This window comes from Mytilus edulis, chromosome 2, assembly GCF_963676685.1.
Source record: "Mytilus edulis chromosome 2, xbMytEdul2.2, whole genome shotgun sequence".
In the NCBI taxonomy this organism is placed as follows: domain Eukaryota; kingdom Metazoa; phylum Mollusca; class Bivalvia; order Mytilida; family Mytilidae; genus Mytilus; species Mytilus edulis.
The window spans coordinates 97,109,349-97,130,415 of NC_092345.1; the positions used below are offsets into that span (position 1 = coordinate 97,109,349).

Sequence of the window (21,067 nt, forward strand, 5' to 3'; positions counted from 1 at the left end):
TTTAGGGATCATGCGTTGAACCAGAGAGATGTCCTTGTATGTATGGCCATGACTACTATAAAGAAGGTGACGAAGTTACAATTAAATGTATCAGAATGTGAGTAGAAAAATATGAAATGCTATCAAGAAATACTAAATACAGTCTGGTATATAATGTAAACATTGCTGTAGCTTTCAAATTAATGGTGAAATTGACATTTGCAGCTAAATGTATGTTACTATCAGGCCACATATAATATCTGGAAATAGTTGGTTAAACTTATTGTTTATTTGTTTGAATATCATCAAATAATTTCATATCACATTAGAGAACTAATTTCACAGTGTTGTACTAGTTTTCGTTTGCTTTCTATCTTTGTGAGTTGATATGTATATTTTAATTTGAAATAACTTTACTTAATATGTATTACAGGAAATGCCAAAATCGTCATTTCATCAAGGTTGGAGAAGTTGACTGTCCAGGTATATTCTTAACAGCCGATTTTAGTCTTTGTTATTTGAAAAAATGATTACTACTTAGTATTTGTCAGAATTTATTTTTGGTTAAAGTTTGAAGGAAACTAACAATCAAACACGCTGGGGATTATTCTGTTTCTCTGATAATAACAGCCCGAGTCATGATTAATTCAAGCATAAAACTATAATGTAACGTCTAACATTAGAAGCTTTTTCGTGTTATTTTCTTAAATATTGCTTAAAACGGTTTGTTTATTTGTTTATTCTATACAAATACATCATTTGCTTTAGGTACTTGCTGGGTATATGGAGATCCTCATTACACAACTTTTGATGGCAAGGGCTATGCATTCCAAGGATCTTGTAAATATTTCCTGGTAGCAACAGACGATAACTCATTTAGTGTAACAGTCGAAAATGTTCCTTGTGGAACAACTAGTGTGACATGTACCAAATCTACTGTTATAACAATCAAAAGTACCGTAATCCATCTTATACGTGGTGAACAAGTAAAGATAGGAAATACACCACTGACAAGTGACCAGTACAATAGTGAAGGACTGGTTGTTAGTACACATAGTTACTGGACAGTAATTAAAGCCACATCATTGGGAATTGCAGTATTATGGGATGGAGGTACTTATTTAAATACGATTTAACGAAATATATCAGACAATTGTTATGTTTAATTCAAACGCCTTAATAATTTGCATGTTATTTTCGAAACTATATTGGTTTTTATAATCTTTAAATATTGCTTTGAATATTTATTCGGTACATTTTGTAAAGTTCAAATCTGTTTATTTCTTAACGGCAAGCAAATGTTATACTTTTTTAAACATCAGTATTCAGAATCTTTGGAGTGTCCTACAGAATAGCTTTCTCTGATTTACTTCTTTACTTGAACTATGCCAGATCGATGTAAAGATTGTTCATTGGTTTGTCTTTGTTTGTAATATATACATTTGTTTTCCATTAAAGGAACCAGAGTTGAAGTCAGTTTGAACAAAACACAATGGATGGGCAAAGTTAAGGGACTTTGTGGAAATTTCGACGGATTGTCTGAATCTGGAGAAATGATGACCAAAGAAGGTAGTGAAGCAACATCAATAATTGAATTTGCCAAAAGTTGGACGGTCGATACAACATGTGATGATTCAGTAACTGCTGAATCTACTGAAGGTCCTTGTACTGTAAGTACTTAAGTTCTTTTAATTTATGTTTTGAAAGTTGTCTTTTTATTTAAATAGTATAAACTATTCAGTAAGTCATCAACGATTTTATCGTTTAATTTAATCACTACTATATATAAAGTATCATAAAGTAATAAAATAACGTATTTTAGTTGTGTTGAAACGATTATAGCTTAATTATGTAGCCCACATTTTTTAATAAATGAATCCTACAGTTATGCAGTCGGCTGACATTCTGTTGACACCCTTCTATGTTTAGTTTAACAGCGTTTAAAGTAGTGGACTAGGCAAGACAAAATTTAACAAAATAATTATGAAATCAACTTTTTTGTGCAGAAGTTTTGCTCTAAAATATTCTTACTGTTTTCATCTTACAAAAAACACGATATTTTTAAAGTATTGAATTAAAGTCCTCATCAAATATTTAGATATTTACTTTACTACAAAATCATATGCATAGCTATGCTTAGCTGTTTATAATCTTCTGTGTGAGATGTAAAATAAGATCAGGCACCAATGTTAATCTCCTGTTTATCATAGACATATATATTTTATATGGTTCTTTCTCTGTAATTCCATACATTATCTTTTCTTTTATCTTTTACAGGGTGCTCTATCAAACAGGTTGAAATGGGCTGAAGCTTCATGTAACATTATTAACGAAGATCTGTTTAAAGAATGTAGACAAGCAATCGTTGGTGGTGAATCAAAGGTGGAAGAGTACTACAAAAACTGTTTATACGATTCATGCAAGTAGGTCATTTATTTGTTATGACGAACAGTATAGAATTGAAAAAATACAAATCAGGAAGACAAATAGTAAAATATACTATCTAGAAATGGAGGAATAAGTTAATCAATTAAACAACAAAACTACAATTTTGTTAAATGTCATTATAGTAAAAGATAACATTCCGGATAAGGCGTTAGGAGAATGTTTTCTTAAAGTATCAGTAATTAACACCTGTCACTTTTTTCTCTCTATTTTTTTGCGGCTGTCATGATGAAACAGCAAAACCCCCACTTGTAAAATACAAGAGTTAACACATGTCTCTCTATATTAAAGATGTGATAGCGGTGGTGACTGCGAATGTTTGTGTACTGCTGTTGCTATGTTTGCTGAAAAGTGTAACGAAGTCGGTAAACCAGTCAAATGGAGGAATCCAAGATTTTGTCGTAAGTTTTGTTTTAAATTTCTTAAAAAACTCTTCTTTCCATTTATAATACCATTGTCAATTTCTATCAGCAGAACATAAAACACAAATAAGACTATTCTAGTAGCACCTTAATATTGTTATATATTACGCAGTATATATAACTCTTGCTTTTTCTCCAATAAGGGTATCAAAAGAGTTTTGTATCCATGTTGTGTTTCGGTATGGTACATTTATGTTGAAAAATATATTTTCATAGTCTAATGTTCATACATATTTGAATTGTTACTAAATATTTCAAGTTTGTTTTTATCATCATAACATTGATTCCCTCCTTTTGAAAACATAGTGGTTGAAGCATTTTTAAATAATTAAGTATATTAAAGCAAAATATAGTGCCCTAACACTTTATTGAGTTTCTATATGACTTGAATTATTTCGTCTTTTGGCTACATTCAATATTAATACATTGTACTTAATGTAATTTTCCAGCAATCATGTGTCCATATGGATATGAATATAAAGCATGCGGTAAACCATGTCCACAAACATGCAGAAATATTGGAGATGAACCTGATCAATGGTGTGAATCAACATATTGCGTTGAAGGATGCTTCTGCCCAGATGGCTATGTTGAAACAAGTTAGTTTATTGAAACCATACATAAGCAAAATCAGACAAGTTTTAGGGGTATATTTTCATGCTCTTTTGCTCTTGTATTTCATTTCATGTCATGAATCTGATCTCCGATATTAAGTTGTTGACAGAATTAATGTCAATTATAGGGTGTGTGCAAAGTAAATGCTACATTTCTTTACATCATTCATACATCTTTGAAAAGTTAAAATTAACAGTTAAATGATTTATAGGTTTGAACAAATCATCGTTTAAAGTTAACACTTTACTGCTTTATATATATATTTAATGAGATTTGACTATAAAATTTGTTTTTTTCTATTACAGCCACAAGGTATAATTCCACTCAGTGCATACCTGCAAATGAATGTAATTGTGTACACAATGGAAGAGATTATCCTCCAGGAACCTCTATTATTGACAACTGTATGAATTGGTAAGTGAACAAATTTGTTTCCATGATCAAATTAAGTTACGTATCGTTTTGTTAAAAAATTAACACCAATATTAAAATACCAACTTTAATAATAAAAAATAGGCTAATTGTTTACTTTTAAAATCCATCCATTATTGAAAACCAAATATCATAAATACAAATACCAAAATGAGAGTATTCTTATGTTTTAGTACCTGTATTAACGGGAAATTCCAGTGCTTTGGTACAAGCTGTGAAGGCAAATGTGAAGACGACGAGTTCATGTGTACCAATGGCGACTGTATAGATAAAATGTACTATTGTGATGGTCATCCTGACTGTAACGACGGATCTGATGAAAAATGCAGTACGTATATATATATATATGATATAATAATCGAAATAGTTAGGCGGTTTACATTACAGCAGATAAAAACTGTATTAAACTCGTGCATACTCATGCCTTGATATTATCCATATGGAAACTCATATGGAATAAGTAATGCTATCTAGCATTAGTATATTATTTTTATATTATGTTAACATATTTTGTCAATCTGAGAAGGGTGGGTTATTTTAAGTACAAACTATGGAGTCACCCGCTCGAGAGTGGTAATTAAATGGAAACAGATAAAATGGATATGAAATTTTATAAAGTAGTCTGTCATGATATTCGACGATGGTTAATTCAATTAAAATGTCTTTTTTTGGAAATGGTGCCTGTTTGGTAGTGCATCCTTAGAACGATGTTTACCGTATTATAATCCAATAATAAATTATGCAATGTAATTACATTAAAGCGTAGCTGCATCTTAATATAATCATGTATATGTATCTGTATTGTATTATATATCTATTATGCGAGAATTGGAGTGTGTACTCTATGCCATGCGCGAAACTTATAAAATATTTACTTCATTAAACTATGTTAATACGGTTTAACTTTAGTGCTTTTCACAATCTATTTGAAGGCAGTGTTTATAAAACTATTTTTACCTAATTTTCAGACGTTACGTGTCCCCTTGGTACGATTTCTTGTGATGTGAGCAATACAACATGTATTCCTCTGAATTATATGTGTGATTCAAGAAGTGATTGTATTAATGGCATGGACGAAAGAGATTGCAGTAAGTTATATTCAATATGTAACCATTAAAAAGTTATTCTTTATCTATCTATCTTTTACAACGGCAACCTTTTTTCAGTTAGGCGCATGGGTATAACAGAGGTTGCCTATACCAAAGTGATAAGTTAACTCATTAATCAATGAAAAACTGACAATGACATTGCAAAACAAATGGTAAAAACGACCAGCAGTGTACAACAATCGACAAAAAAAACTATTAAAAAAAACCACCATCAATAATGCACGTATCACTAAATTATCCAACAAAGGTTGACTGTAACACCCCCAATGACCCCTAAAAAAAGAAAAAGAAAACAGAAATGTATTATAATAATGTCATTTTCAATATAAAGGGATTTAAAGAATGTGTACATCGTAGACTTTATTTATTTTAAGATTTAATGGTGTTTTTTCAAATGTTATACTTAGTTTTATCAGATTCTTTAAATCCTTTTTTTATTATTCCAAATTGACTCTTAAGATTACCCGATCCATATGGATGTACATTGAATCTGTTCTATTTGATTTGTTTTAGCACCAACATGTTCTGAAGATGAATTCAAATGTGACTCAGGGAAATGCATTAGCAAAAAGTTTAGATGTGATAAATATTATGATTGTGGAACAGATGACTTATCTGACGAAGTCAACTGTACTACTGGTGAGTAAACTAATCAAGCAATGAATAACAAAATTCATTATATCATTACTTTTCAAATGTATTCCTAGATTCAAAGGGAACATGCAAAGGATCGAGGAATACATTAACATAAGAAAATAAAATTTCGAAACTTATTTTGAAAATTGATAAATTTAACAGTTGTTGTTTAGTCTTCCAATTATTTTACAATTATCAGCATTCACTCAATTATCCTCCGCTTTTCTTTATTCGACAATATCAATGTATGTTTCAAATCATCTCCATTTCAAATACTAAAGGCAAAAATAAATATCCAGGAATGGACTTTTTTCGTTGCTAATGTCAAATGAAATTACAGAGAAAGTAAGCACGTATTAATATTTATTTGATCGTTTTATTTGTTTTATAAAATGTTGCATATAGATATAGAAAGATGTGGTGTGAGTGCCAATGATACAACTCTCCATCTAAATAACAATTTAAAAAAAGTAAACCATTATAGGTCAATTTACGGTCTTCAACACGGAGCCTTGGCTCACACCGAACAAAAGCTATAAAGGGCCCTAAAATACTAGTGTAATACACACATAGACCAATAGGTTTAGTGCATACACACATAGTCCAATAGGTTTAGTGCATACACACATAGTCCAATAGGTTTAGTGCATACACACATAGTCCAATAGGTTTAGTGCATTGCTTCTAATTATACACGTGTCATTGATGTTTGTTTTAGAGTGTTCGACAGACGAGTTTGTTTGTTCTAGTACATTTAAGTGTATACCTTTCAACCTTAAATGCGATGGTCATGATGATTGTGGTGATGGATTGGACGAGCAAGGCTGCAGTAAGTATTTAATGTATTTGACAACTTGTAATCATTTAATAAGACAGCAGTGGGACAGTTATGATACAAGAGCAGTGATGTTTCCAGTGATACAAACTGTTTACAAGTTGGATATAATTTACCCTGGAGTGCTACACCATAACACATAGTTTTCCTTCTAAAAGAAGTTGGTACTTGATAGAAATTTGAAATAGAAATTATCAATTTTAACCTTTTGATAGTTGTTATAAAATGTTTATTTTCTACATTATTAGTTGCAGTACAATCATTAAAAACAATAATTTGATATTTTTATGAAAAATAGATAAGAAAGGGGATGAAGAAAGTTAACTGACTAAACCAATATCTACCTATGATATATTCTAAAACGATTTCTTGTCACAAATAGTGTAATTAATTTTAGATTTTTAAAAATAATCTGTTTTGAAAACATCATTCATGTAGTCACACTAAATTTCCCTATGTGCATATTTAACACTGATAATTAAATATCTTCATATTGTATCATATGATCGCATGTTGTGAATGGTGTAATATTTTATCAAAACTAAGCTTATACTTTAGATTACTAGTATTAAAATGAGCAAATAAAGATAAATTGATGGAATTTGATTTCCTGCAACCTATTTGTTGATATTAGACTTGTATATCTACAATTATATGTTTTATTTTTGCAGCAACAACTACATCAGTTGCAACAACTACAATGGAGCTTACAACAACTACAGAATGTGTCAAGTATAAGGTTCCACTTGATGCTTCAAATCTTGTTTCACCTACAAAACCATTGTTAACAAGCGACATAACAGCACTCACAGAGGATAATGCTGAGGTGGTTCAGATACCAAGCGAAACATTTATTCTTAAAATCAGCGGTTTGGACGATGAAATAAACGGTTTAAAAATTTCAGGAGTAAACATTGGATCTATTTCTGTGACATATTCTCTGCCAGAAAGTCCACTAGCACCTGTAGCTGTTGAGGTAAATGAATATTATTTTCATCTTGAATATGATTTACGATACAATTACTTGAAAATAATTCTGCTTTTGTAGTCAGGAAATTCGTCAGTAATAGTATCCATTCAAAATCTTGATAAGAAATACAAGATTTGTAATTTCAATATAAGCTCTGCATATGTTCCATGTACTTTCCATCAGAAATGACAAAACTCAATTAAAAATATTGTGACCTTATAGTTGAAAATGTCAAAATTTATTAAAATATTTAGGCAAATAAACCTTTCATGACTAATTTAAAAATAAGTTTATAATATAATATTTATATTACAGCGAAATGTCACACGTGTTGATATCAGTTAACACCTAAATTGATTTGCATCATTAATTTCTAGGTACCAAATATCATACCAGGCCAGGAAATCCCACTTGAGTCGAGATTGTACAATGAAATTGTTATAACTATAACAAAAACACCTGGCAGCGCCAATATTCTTTTGGATGATATAGAAGTTTTGAGTTGCGGTAAGATAAATATTGGTATTATAGAACTCGCTAGAAAATCTAGTTTATAGGTTCTATGAAAAAGAGAAGAGCAAAACGAAAATACATTTATGTTTACGATAAGTACAGAAAAAAAAACCAAGTGCATTGTTCATTTAAATGTCTTAAGTATGATTATTTTGTCATATATTTGAGTGTTATGACGTCATTTGACACATATTTTGACGAAAGAATGCAGAGTTGAGGCTGATCCTAGATTTGACGCTCACATATATATTATTAAACTCTAATGTGTATCGAGTAAAAAAGTGAACATATGCTTAATGTACATACAGAAAGTCTAGTCCATTAAGTATAGGAAAAAGTATCATATAATTATGTTTTCTTTACAAAATTGTCGACAATTCTGTTGATCATAATTATATAATTATATATTTTTTTTAATTCTAGCTAAAACCACTACTCCATTACCAACAACTACAGCCCAACCAACTACAATGGCGGCTACAACAACTACAGAATGTGTCAAGAACAACGTATTCCTTGATGATTCCAATGTTGTTTCACCTTCCAAACCATTGTCGCCAACCGACATTGAAGCATTGACTGAGGCCAATGATAACAAAGTGGTTGAGATACCACTCCTATCAGAAGTTGTCATTGAAATTTCCGATTTAAATGATGAAATTAATGGTTTGAAAGTTGTAGGGCAAAACATTGGAACAATAGCTGTGGTATATTATCTTCCAGAAAGTCCACTCGTACCTGTTACTCTTGAGGTAAATAATTTATATAGTCATCTTAACCAATATTTGAAATAAAACATTACTTGTTCAAGATAGTGCTTTCAAACGATTATGTTTTTGTTGTTCGGAAATACGTAAGCAAAAGTGTTGTTTGTGTATCTTCGCAATTCTAACTAGATATGACAAGCATAGTCAAATTTGTTTGATATCAGTTCTAGGAAACGTAAATTAGATTTCAGTCCATCCATTATGCATGCTAATCCACATTCATTATTCTTACAAGTATCTGAAAAACGCAGTATATATATCAGCTAAAAGTGACATGTTTATTTCATCACATATTGTAGACAAATATTGTACCAGGTTTGGAAATCCCAATTGAGTCGAAATTATACGATAAAATTGTTATCACAATTACAAAAACAGTTAGCCCTGGAAATATCGTCTTAGACCAGATAGGAGTTTTAAGTTGTGGTAAGTTGTCATTTATATACTTCCATTGCCCATTTTCAAACAACGTGATATCTGCTTAATTTAACTTTTGAGCCAAATATGATCATAACAACGTTACTTTATTGTAAGAGTGTTACACAGTTAGTTATATAAATAACCTTCGGAGCCCCAGATAATCTTTTCTGGGGGCACTAATACCATTCATCAAAGAAAAGCATAAACTTTAACAAATATGTAAAAATTCAAACATGTACAGATTAAGTAAATATCTCTTTTATGAAAGAGAGAAAAGCAAAACAAAAATACTTAATTTATACAATGAGTTATAGTAAGCTGAAAACAAATCCGAAATGCATATTAATGTTGTAAATAGGAGATTTTGGAAAGTTATCATTTCACGTTTGTCAATAGTGTAGTATTTTTATATCTTCCTCTGAAACCGGTAAAGTTGACAAATATCGAAATTGGATTTTTAAACTCCTCTTGTCTTCATGACTGGCTAACGAGATTGTCTCATTTCTAACGTTTAACTACTTACAGGGCGGATAATAATTTAACAGATGGTTTTAATTCAATTACATATGACCAACAGCCTTCATAAATATCTTCAAATAATTCTTAAAATTTCATTTTATGTCAAGTTGTTTATAGAGAGTATTTCGTATGATTAAATTATAAAAAATCATGGTTGATATAAATTTATTATTTAATGTTCAATAGCAAAACAGACTTCAGTCACGCAAGCAATCCCGACAACAGTTACACCATCTGGTTTGTATTATTTACACAATAATATTCAATTGTTGATATTTCTGCTTTCAATTATCAAAATTGTTCTTTTACATCATATAATTGAGCTCTTGATTGTTATACAAATAATGAACGTAGAAGCTTTGAATGGTTACATACTTTGGTTTAAGTTGTAGTATACTATATTTGACTGACGTGTTTTTGCATTGCATCATATGTACAATGAATAACTTATTATTGTTGGTTAACGATTCTGGTGTAATTAATATGATTCACACAGACTAACGATTCTGGTGTAATTAATATGATTCACACAGACTAACGATTCTGGTGTAATTAATATGATTCACACAGACTAACAACCAGTGTGTCATAAAGGTACTATGAACGTTAATTAGTTCAAAGAAAAATATGTAACGTTTTTGAGAAGGAAGAAGCTGCAAGTGTTAAAACCAATCTTGTTGGTTCCAACGCTGTTCAATGGAACAGGATAAGGAATATAAGACAGCTTTTTGTAGATTTATCATTTCAACTCCGATACTAGTATATCAACAGCAAAGAAACATGAAAATGTTTAAAGTGAGCAAGATTATATCCAAATTTAAGACAATGTGTAGGTAGCTCTTCAACAAATTCAACGAAATCAGTTTAAAAGATGTAATTGTTTTCATGTTGTATATTATAGTTCCTTCAAATTTGTTATTTTGTATTATAAAATCTTTGCTTATCATTTTAGTTATTCCTACAACCTTACCTACTGGAACAACAACACCTCAAGCAACCACTTTAGAGGTTACAACAACTACAGAATGTGTCAAGACAAACATAATGCCTACCATTGATGGCTCAAAGATTGATTCTAGTACCGTAACTTTGTCAGTGGAAGACAAAAATGCACTGAGAGATAGTGGCGATAACAAATTTATTGAGATAACCAAAGATACATTTGTTTTGGAGATCAGTGATGTGGACGATCAAGTTAATGGTTTGAAGGTTTTGGGAACGAATATTGCTAGTATTACAGTGGATGTTTCTCTCCCAGAGAGTCCAACAGATTTTTCATCTGTACCGGTGAGTAGATATGTATATGTCCCATTACCGCTCACAATAAAAAAAACACTTAATTATTAGAATACCTCTGTTAACAGCGTGTTAAAATTCATTATTTATGCCAAACAGTAACAATTGCTACTGTGTAATAGCAAGTATTTACATTCAAAATCAGGAAATTATTATTTCAGTTGTCGTAAAAAGTAAAATAATAAACAAAACAAAAAAACGAACTCCAAGGAAAATTCAAAAGCGAAAGCACATTAAACGAAGGGATAACAACTGTCATATGTCTGACTTGGTACAGGCATTTTCTTATAAAACAATGGTGGATTGAACATGGTTTTAAAGCTAGTTGAACCTCTCACCTGTGTGTGTGGAAAAACCCAAACAAAATAGGGAAAAATGTCAAAAATAGGGGTACAAAAGTCAAGCTTGTGTAATAATCTTGATCACTATAAAAGCAAAGAAAACATTTGACAGAACTGTCTTTACTATGATTTTTTCCCCAAAATATGCAAACTTCTTAATCAGGTTCTTTACTTAAAAACATAAATACGCATAAACTGTAATCGGAAATAAAAGGATATCAATTTCTATTATTATTAAACGCCAGTCATCTTGAAATACACAGGTCGTAATTACATGCAAGCTTTTGCGTATAAAAATATTGATTTGCATTTTAAAAATAGACATTATTTTGTATGCCTGTTTCAGACTCTTAATGTTCTGCCCGGTGAGGAAATACCTTTGGAATTGAAAACTTATGATGTTATAAGAATAACAGTCACAAAAGTGCCATCCAGCCCCAGTATTAGTCTGGACAGTGTAGCAGTTCACATTTGTGGTGAGAATTGATTATTGTGTTATTATTATGTGGTCCAAAGCTGTATCAAAAGTACTTTCATCCTGCACTTGTAATTTTATGCCAATCTCAACTCTTTTATAAATCGATAATACCAATTCCATGCATTTATTACCTATTTAATAATACGTACTTCATGTTTATAAGATAAATTGCAAATTCGAATGTCACATAGGATCAGGAAACAACTTTTTTACCTTCATGGTCATAGGAAACTAAACCTGGCGGTTGTACTGCATATCGTGTCTGGTCGATTTCAATTGAAGGGGGATGACAAGACAATTATCAATAACTTTTCTTTCCACAATTATGAAGTTTCCAGTTGGTAGTTTGTGAAGTTTCCTGTATTATCTAATCTGTTTGGTAATACCGGTTACCCTGTATATATTATTACATACTAGATGTCACATTGTTTCGCTCTTACTTATATTTTAGAATGAAAATGCTTTCCAATGAATCAATATTGATAAAAAAAGACTTTCTCTAAAATCAAAGTCGAATTCAAATGTTTTTTGACACGAGATTTTGGACCTTTTTATATGATATCAATTGATATTTTTGCTTGCAAATTTGTAAAGAAGATACTAGACATCAACTGATATACATTATCAGTTTATTAACCCTCAGTTTATGGCATTTATACTGAATGGGAAAATTGCATTCAATATCAGAAGCTATATGATAGACATTTAAGGTTTGAAATCAACAAATATGTAATGAATATTGCGTGCATTGAACAATACCATCATTGTTTGTTTACATTTATTTGAACGAACTGTACAAGGTTGCTATAAGTAGGTAGTCAATTGAGCACTGCTTTCCAATCAGCTGTTCTTTTAACGATACCACTAGACAATTACACTTTTACTTAGTAAAAACGGCCCTCCTATATAAAACAAAATAAACTCCAAAACTGTATGTATAAATTTTATAAATTTTCGTCGGATGCGCTTTTCTAAATTTTATTTCTTCAGGGTGGCTAAAAGAAGAAAATTTGAGAGCCAAGGATTAAAAACAACCGGTAGAATTGGAGAGCCATATTAGCAAAAAAGACATAACAATAATAGCAAAATCAATCTATACAAATATGTAATGAATGAGTTGTCAGATAATATTCTATTGGACAGGAAACGATAATAAAAGATGTATTAAATGTCAAATTTATAAAATTTACTTAATTATAATAGGTGAACTTACAACGGTTTCAATGGGAACAACTACACAACCATCTACTATAGAGGTTACAACAGCCACAGAATGTGTTAAAGAAAAAGTTGTACTAGACGAGTCTAACATTAAGTCAAATGACCTGTCGTCACCATTGTCAACAATCGACAAAGATGCACTTCAAGAGAAAGACGATAACAAGTTTGTTGAGACAAATGAATCTATAATGGTTCTGCTGATCGAGGGTTTAGACGAAGAAGTAAATGGTGTAACAGTTTCTGGTGATGGCATTGCTACTATTACCGTGAAATATAATCTTCCAGATAATCCAGAGTTTATAACTGTTCAGGTAAATGAGTGTTCTGTTCGTCTGGCTCCAAATAAGATAAAAATAATTTATGATATGTTACATGCGTTTTGAATATACAAATTATGTTGTGAGATTTCCCTTTTGAGTTTTTATATTTAATCACATTTATTTTTTCATTATTGAAGCCTTATGGTAACCTTAACTGTCTTGTATCTTCGTCAATTGTCCTTTGTTGGACAGTTGTCTCATTTGGAATCACACCATCACATCTCCTTAATGTTATTTTATGTATACATTAGAAGTCTAAATGACACGGGATTAATTAAAGAAGAAGATACAGTTCATTTTATTAGGAAATTCAATCGAATATTTCAATTTATTACAGTTAACAGAATATATATTCATTATAAAAACAAGGATCTTCAAATTTAAATTGAATAAAAACATATCTTTTTGGTTGATAAAACAATTGTATCAATCTCATTATAAGTCAATAGCTATATGTATATTATTAAAGTTCATTTTATTATACCAAGTCAATAAGAAAGCCCTTAAGCACGATACATAAACAGACACATTTAAAAAAGTTATTTGAAATGAAATAAATTCATACATGCTTTTGATTAGATGTCCAAACAAAAAACCCCATATATTTTAGTTTCTTTCTACTAGAAGTTTTAAGCAATTTTAATATTTTACATCATTTGCATAACAATATTTCAGGCCCCAAATGTACAGCCAGGTGAAGAAATCCCATTGGAATCGAAAGAGTACAACATTATCAGAATAACCGTCACAAAACAGCCAGGCAGCAGTACTATTCGTTTAGACAGTGTAGAACTTTCTACTTGTGGTAAGATTTGACTGTTGTGTTGTCTTCTCTCTGGGGTTTTCCTCCCTTAAAAAGAAAACCCATGAAAGATAATATCTGAACGGTATTATCTAATTGAAAAACGTGTGTCTAGCACCGAAATGAAAACAAGTATTTATCATAGTTCGGCCATATCACGGATGATAAAGGGAATAATGTGCATTCAGTTAATGTTTATGAAAATATGTTAATGAAAATGAAGGGAAGCCAAGATGTTAATTTTAAATCAATTTCTGAAATATGATTTGTGATATTACTGACATAAATGCTAACAATAGTAGTTCAACAATCATAAGCTCAACCATGCCAACAAAAGTCTGTATAGGGTTAACATGCATGAAAGTATCGTTTCATTGGAGATATGTAAAATCCATACAAAGGGGCTTGGTGGACGGAAGGAGATTTTAGTTATTATATAATTATGTTTTGATTTTTGACAAAAGTATATTTCTAAGAACAAATATGGTAAATATCACTTTTTTCTATTTTAAAGCCAAACTGACAACTGTACCAGTGGTTATAACTACATCATTACCTCCAAGTACGCCGGTCACTTCCCCGACGGAAAAACCACCAACCACCAGTGCATTACCTACAACAGTGCCACAAACCCCACCTACTGGTTTGTACAATTAATAACAAGTGTCGACATAAAATAAATTTAACGATGTGTAGTAAATCCTTTTTTTTTTTAAATCTAAATGTGTCATTTTTTAAATTTGAACATTAGAGGTTTATGAAAAAACTAAAGAAGGTTGAGGCAACACAGAATCGTTTGTACTTTAGTCTCATCAAAAGTCTTTTCAATGTAGAACTCAATTGGCTAAAATGCGAAAATGTTTTATAAGGTTTTTAGAGTTGGACGCCTCCTTAATGATGACTAACTTAAATGGTTAAATAAACTGCATGAATAAGTTTTGTATTAGAAGTATAAAAATAGTATTGTCTATAATATCGAAATAAGTGACAAAAGAAATTATATTGTGTACATTCCGTCTCTATACATGTTGTCTGTTGAACGTCCCCACCTAAAAAGGAATAAATATACTGTGATTTCAAAATGTTTACCATTCAATATTGTTTATTTACAGGAATAACCGAACCTGTAACAACAGTACCACAAACAACAACAACAAGTAAGTAATACGTTTTGTTAAATGAATATATATTGAGGATTTTGTCTGGTGGTTTTTTGTTTAAACCTATACATCAGATGAGAGAAGATGCAAATGTGATGAGATTGAGATAGAGGTACAAGAGCATTACTTTTTGTAATGGAAAACGTCGCAGTCAAATTATGGTTTTGCTTCTCCTCGAACTATTTCTACAAGTCAACGTTTAAAATCATGACATTGCTTATGTTTATGTTTTTAAGTGAAAAGTAAAATCACAAAACACTTTCCATTGAGAAAATCCTCTAAAAAGATATTTAACAATACATAAAGGTCTAACTATATATTGTACTCATCAGTTTGTGGTATTGAACAATTATAGCTTAAAATCACTCTGAGGTTATTGTCAATCCAATTCATAATGGTTATGTGAAGGTTAAAATAAAAAGTACCTAACAAAGAAGATTACTCACAGCCCAGTTTACCACAGAACGTTTCTATTCTTAATGTACAAATATCTCATTTTGTTATATATCTTAAAAACATTTGTTTCAGGATGTGATGAACAGCCTTTCAAAACAACTTCAACTGACGACTTTTCAATAGTACCGTCAACAACTGCAATTGGACAAGACGTTTTAGACATTCTGCAAAAACCAGGAGCACCATTAACTTCTTGGTCACCTCTACCAACAGATGAATCTCCATTCATTGTATTCACTAGCACAACTCCAGTAACATTTATGTCTGTGGAAGTTAACGTCAAAAATGTAGAATCTGTGACTCTTGAAGTTGAAGGATATTCAAAAGTAAGATGTGTTGCAAGTCAACTTAACATTTTCATTTGCACATATATCGTTTTCATTTCAAGAAGTAATAGCAAAACGAAGTATGCTTTAGTGTAAATCTGTAGCAAAATATGCGGTATTACACAAATATAATTCAGTGAGAAAAAGAAAAAGTACTTGCAATGCTTTAATGCTATCGTATAGACAAATATCTGTAATATATACTCACAAATCTGACCAACAATCTCAGTGATATTGATTTCTTTTTCTTCCATTTTTACATTTGCTTGAATTTCTTTTTCAGCCACAATTAGCCACTACATCATTGGTATCATTCAAATTGCCTGAAGGAGTAGACAGCAGTGTATTCAAATTGATATTCGTCCCAAGTGGCGATTTGATTCCAGTTATAAGCAATCTTCAAATCGAAGTTTGTTATGAAGGTAATTAGATTCAGACATTTATTTTATTTTAACCAAACGTAAGCAGTTTTAAATGAATCTTTTGTGGTTTGCTTTAGGGGCTAGTTCTTATAGTATATCCCTCCACATTTTATCAAAACTACTATAACAAAATCAAATCCAATACAATTTCTTGATACATCAAAGGTTCCTCAGTTTGAGACTATTTCGTTCTGAGTTCGAATTGAAAGGATAATGTCATGCTTGATTGCTTCCATACCCTAATATTAGAAAAACAACTTACATCCCAGACGCTTCATTATGATCTAACAATTTCAAAAATGTTTTATACGACAAACCATTGAATCGGTCATTATATCTTTAGGTTCGGGGTCAAGTTTAAAACATTTGTGTTCTACATAGCTAGTTGTATTGGTTTTCATTCTTATGTCGTTTTGTTAATTTTGAGTGCACAGTAAGTTATCTTCAAATGACTCAAAACACATTGTAAATTATTTAATTTATTACAATATAAAAAAAAAATCATATCCGATTAAAAGTGTATTAACGAAAGTATTTTTTTCATATTGATAAAATCTTTTTGATAAACTGTTTTGGCCCGTAGAAAGGTTGAATATCTAAACTTGATATACAACGATTATATGTATCATTTAGTTAGATGTCCTGTAATGTGTGTTATTATATTCATCGAGTATAAATCTTCCTACACACTTATTCTTTATCGGTTAGCTTTTTAAAGCTTGTGTCTTTAATAAAGTGTAATGAAATGGGTGTTTTCATATTGAGCATGTATTATATCCTCATACCGTAGTTTTGAGTGTTGTTGGACTGGGGTTACCCGCGGCTCCGCTTTGAGAATTACAGCTTACCTGAAACACCAACGAAATAACACAATAATATATATACTACTGTCTGGCCGTTTTATAATATTATTGTATTTAAAATGAATACATTTTGTTTTATTTTAGGAACTACTACTGTTGCACCTACAACATCAACAACACCAGTGTTCATCACTTCAGCTGCAACTACTCCATCAGTCCCAACATCAGGTAAGTTGTCTATAGTCATGTATCAAGATAGACACATTCATTACATTACACCATTGTTATGAAATACATGTACTCATTTGTTTTAGAATATGCTCGACACATTCAACGAGATCACTTGTACTAATATTTAAGGAAATGTATTAATGTTATATAGCAATATGTATGAAATTTATTGATTATCAAAAAGAAATTTCAGGCCTTTTTAAGCTTTTATAGGTAACTACAACTCTGACATAGACATCTGAATTTATTTCAGATCAGACTTTTGTGTTTGTATATATGATATATTTTATATATTTTTTGTAATTTTTTCCCCATTTACACGACATATTTTTATAAAACTTTATATTAACGATGTATGTATCTTCATGTGTTATTGTATTTTTTGAATAATTATGGCTCTTTGAACTGATATTTGGAATTCATGCAGAAACTTCCTTTGGTGTCGATATATTTTCCTTTACCTTAATTGCGAAAAATGAACAAATGAGAAAAATCCAGACATATCAATTCATATTGCATGGTGGATGTGTATAGCTTCGATTTCAAAGTCTAATTATATTTTGAATCTATACAAAGTTTTGAATAAACAATAAAACCTGTTTATCAAATATTGAATCATATTATTCTAAAGAAAATTTTACCGGTGTTTATAGATAAAATATTAAGAAAACGTCTTTGTGAATATATATCAGAGCAAAATACAAAAAGAAACTTCTCTGTGAATTCATGTTTTGATTCAACCATTGTCCCTTAAAAACTTTATTTGGAAAAATATCAAGATGAAAAAGAATTATCACTTTGCGAACCTCGGCTAGACGAAATTTTAAATGCTAAGCATGTAGAATTACAATTTCAGCTTCTACTCCAATATCGAGTACACCTGCTCCCTGCGACAGAAATGAGAATATTTGCAATGGAATATGTGATTGTGATGATGATTGCAGAGATGAAACAGACTACGGTTGTCTTCCAGGTCCTTATATTAATTTCGTCTATCCCATAAAAGATTCCTCAATTTCATGTTACGCAAAACACTTTTTAATAACACAAATATTACTGCAAAGTAAATTTTTAATTAAAATAAGGATCATGAATTAAGTATTATTTTTTAAAATGCATATGTCTATTGGCATTATTATGAATATATCTACATTTCAAAATTCTACTATTTAACTTCTACTTGTAAAAGATATTTCAGTTACTGAAAACTTAAAAGACGTAAGGAGTTAACATTTGAAAAAAGTATACTTTTCATTTAAATTGTGCCTTATTTCACATATTATATTAAATTTTATGAAATAAGTAGCTTTTATTCATCTCCGAATAATTTTTTTTTTAATTCGTATGATCATTTGATGTATTGGCCGCTCGGTTTATAAAAATTGGAATTTAAATTTTACCTTTTCTCTTATAACAATTAGACTCTCTCTAGTTAATGTTTAATGAATAAATAATGTACAACGAAGGACCTATTATCTTACAGTGACTACAACTCCTCCTATGTCTACAACTACCGGAACAACTACTTCACCACCACCTACTACTACGCCTTCAGTTGTAACAACGCCTTCGCCTTGTGATACAACATCTCAATATACTTGTGAAAACGGTGAATGTATATTGGACAGTAAAAAATGTGATGGAGAATGTGATTGTGCTGACAGCTGTGATGACGAAAGCGATTGTGGTGTGTGTTTAAGCACTTATAATAATTACATTTTTATTTTTTATTATTATCAAGTTTTAGTATTACATTAGTTGCAATTGAAACCCGTTATTTCCCAGAACACTTTAAATGAATAAGTTCGAATGTGAAATAATTGTGATAGTTTTATTTATCTGATGTCACACAAGAATATATGTTGTCAGGACAGTGTTGTTCACGTTGCTAAACACCAATTGAGAAAACTTTAAAAAAAGATGTATAGTTTTTTTTGCCATTTTCTACATAATTTCTATTAACATCTCAGTTGTCAATGTAAAACAGAATCTCTAAATATCGAGAAATATTCGATTTGTCACCGATTAACAATAGTAATAGTTTTTCGAATTAATGTGTTGCTCGTACATAAGTGTTATATCTTTTTTTATATATGCATTCTTTGATACATACTTAAATGCATATTGCTAGGAACTTTTCAAAAAAAACATGTGTTAAACATATATGTTAGTGGATAGCGATCTAAGAAAAAGTCCTAATGTATCTAATGTGAGAGTAATGTAAAATTAGATTTTAATATTGTGTTTCCACTTCGTTAATTTATGTAATTGCTGAATCATTTATATTGTATCTCAGTGTGATATAAACATATTTTTCAGCATCTGCTATCAATCTTAATGATACAAAAGAAAGGAATTTTACAATGAGAATTTATCATATACTATAGTATAATTCAAAAAAGACTGTCACTAGCCTCTAAACACAGATGTTGTGAGTTCGAATCTGGCACATGACATGTGTGTTCGACTCCAATCCTAATTTCGTAGGGTTGTCAGTTTTCACAATGAAGATCGGTGGTGCTCTCTGGACACTCCGGCTTCGAACACAAATAAAAAGTGACCCTCACGAAATAGAACAATAGTGCTGAAAGTGGCTTCAAGCAACAACTATCAAGCAATCTACACCATGTGTAGGAAATATACTTCACAATTCAACAATGTTATTTAAAGTTCTTCGCAACTAACTGAATTGAAATATTGTTCCCCAAAATGGAATGAATGTAAATATCCAATTATAGCATTATGAATTGGATTTGTTAATCATGTTAGATTATGGCAAATAGAACTCCATGCCGATTGTATTCTTCAGATTTTATGACAATTACAAGTCAATGTCAGTCATACTTTTCTTATTTGTTTACAGTGTTTGCATTCAGTTTAGATACATCTTGTTAGCAACCGCAACAAACGTGTTAAAATAAACTAGATTTTTAAATTGCGATGCAAACAAGCAAAAATATAAAAATATTGATATTTTGTTTACAGCGGAAGTTACTACTACCACACCCATTGCACCAACAACAGCAGTTACAACACCAGGAGTAACTACAGGTATGTTTCCTATATTTATCACAACAATTAAAACTATCAAATTATGTAAAAATTATATGTTCATGTGATTATGTATTAGAAAAGTAATTCTGCTGCTTGACTACAAATAGTGAAAGAAAAATAACATTGCCTATCAAATTTGACAATTTCAAAAAAAATCTTGTGAGGCTCTGGCAAATGAAATTCCATGGGGATGTTATTTTTTTCTTACTATTATATCAATTATAGACAAGTATGCAGTTAATGATTATTTTTTATCATCATCCATATAAATCTAAAAACAAAACACATTACCATTTGGTAAGGCTCTGAAATGGTAATGTTTAAGTTTTGTTCTTGTATTAATCTGCTATATTTGTGTTGTTTCATTTATAATATATATATAATTGTTAATGTATTGTTAATGTTTGCAGGAATTAAAATAACAAAATTGTGGAATATATAGCTAGATAGTAGTAGTTAGTCTGAGGGAAAATAAACCTTTGGTATTAAGCATTT

At 30.5% G+C, this 21,067-nt stretch overlaps 1 protein-coding gene across 1 annotated transcript in view; it reads left to right on the forward strand.

Moving 5' to 3' along the window:
• LOC139513593 (mucin-3B-like) overlaps window positions 1-21,067 on the forward strand; it is a 282,396-nt gene that overhangs the window by 17,928 nt on the left and 243,401 nt on the right. The window contains exons 18-46 of the mRNA XM_071302236.1: window positions 6-97; window positions 413-462; window positions 748-1,092; window positions 1,438-1,649; window positions 2,257-2,402; window positions 2,716-2,825; window positions 3,296-3,445; window positions 3,767-3,875; window positions 4,067-4,221; window positions 4,862-4,981; window positions 5,516-5,641; window positions 6,357-6,467; window positions 7,145-7,449; window positions 7,821-7,950; window positions 8,380-8,708; window positions 9,023-9,149; window positions 9,849-9,899; window positions 10,615-10,949; window positions 11,646-11,775; window positions 12,981-13,309; window positions 13,994-14,123; window positions 14,635-14,763; window positions 15,233-15,277; window positions 15,809-16,062; window positions 16,346-16,484; window positions 17,432-17,515; window positions 18,375-18,491; window positions 19,002-19,205; window positions 20,504-20,569. Of these exons, the coding sequence (XP_071158337.1) occupies window positions 6-97; window positions 413-462; window positions 748-1,092; window positions 1,438-1,649; window positions 2,257-2,402; window positions 2,716-2,825; window positions 3,296-3,445; window positions 3,767-3,875; window positions 4,067-4,221; window positions 4,862-4,981; window positions 5,516-5,641; window positions 6,357-6,467; window positions 7,145-7,449; window positions 7,821-7,950; window positions 8,380-8,708; window positions 9,023-9,149; window positions 9,849-9,899; window positions 10,615-10,949; window positions 11,646-11,775; window positions 12,981-13,309; window positions 13,994-14,123; window positions 14,635-14,763; window positions 15,233-15,277; window positions 15,809-16,062; window positions 16,346-16,484; window positions 17,432-17,515; window positions 18,375-18,491; window positions 19,002-19,205; window positions 20,504-20,569 (4,630 nt within the window). The remainder of the gene's footprint in view (window positions 1-5; window positions 98-412; window positions 463-747; window positions 1,093-1,437; window positions 1,650-2,256; window positions 2,403-2,715; window positions 2,826-3,295; window positions 3,446-3,766; window positions 3,876-4,066; window positions 4,222-4,861; window positions 4,982-5,515; window positions 5,642-6,356; window positions 6,468-7,144; window positions 7,450-7,820; window positions 7,951-8,379; window positions 8,709-9,022; window positions 9,150-9,848; window positions 9,900-10,614; window positions 10,950-11,645; window positions 11,776-12,980; window positions 13,310-13,993; window positions 14,124-14,634; window positions 14,764-15,232; window positions 15,278-15,808; window positions 16,063-16,345; window positions 16,485-17,431; window positions 17,516-18,374; window positions 18,492-19,001; window positions 19,206-20,503; window positions 20,570-21,067) is intronic.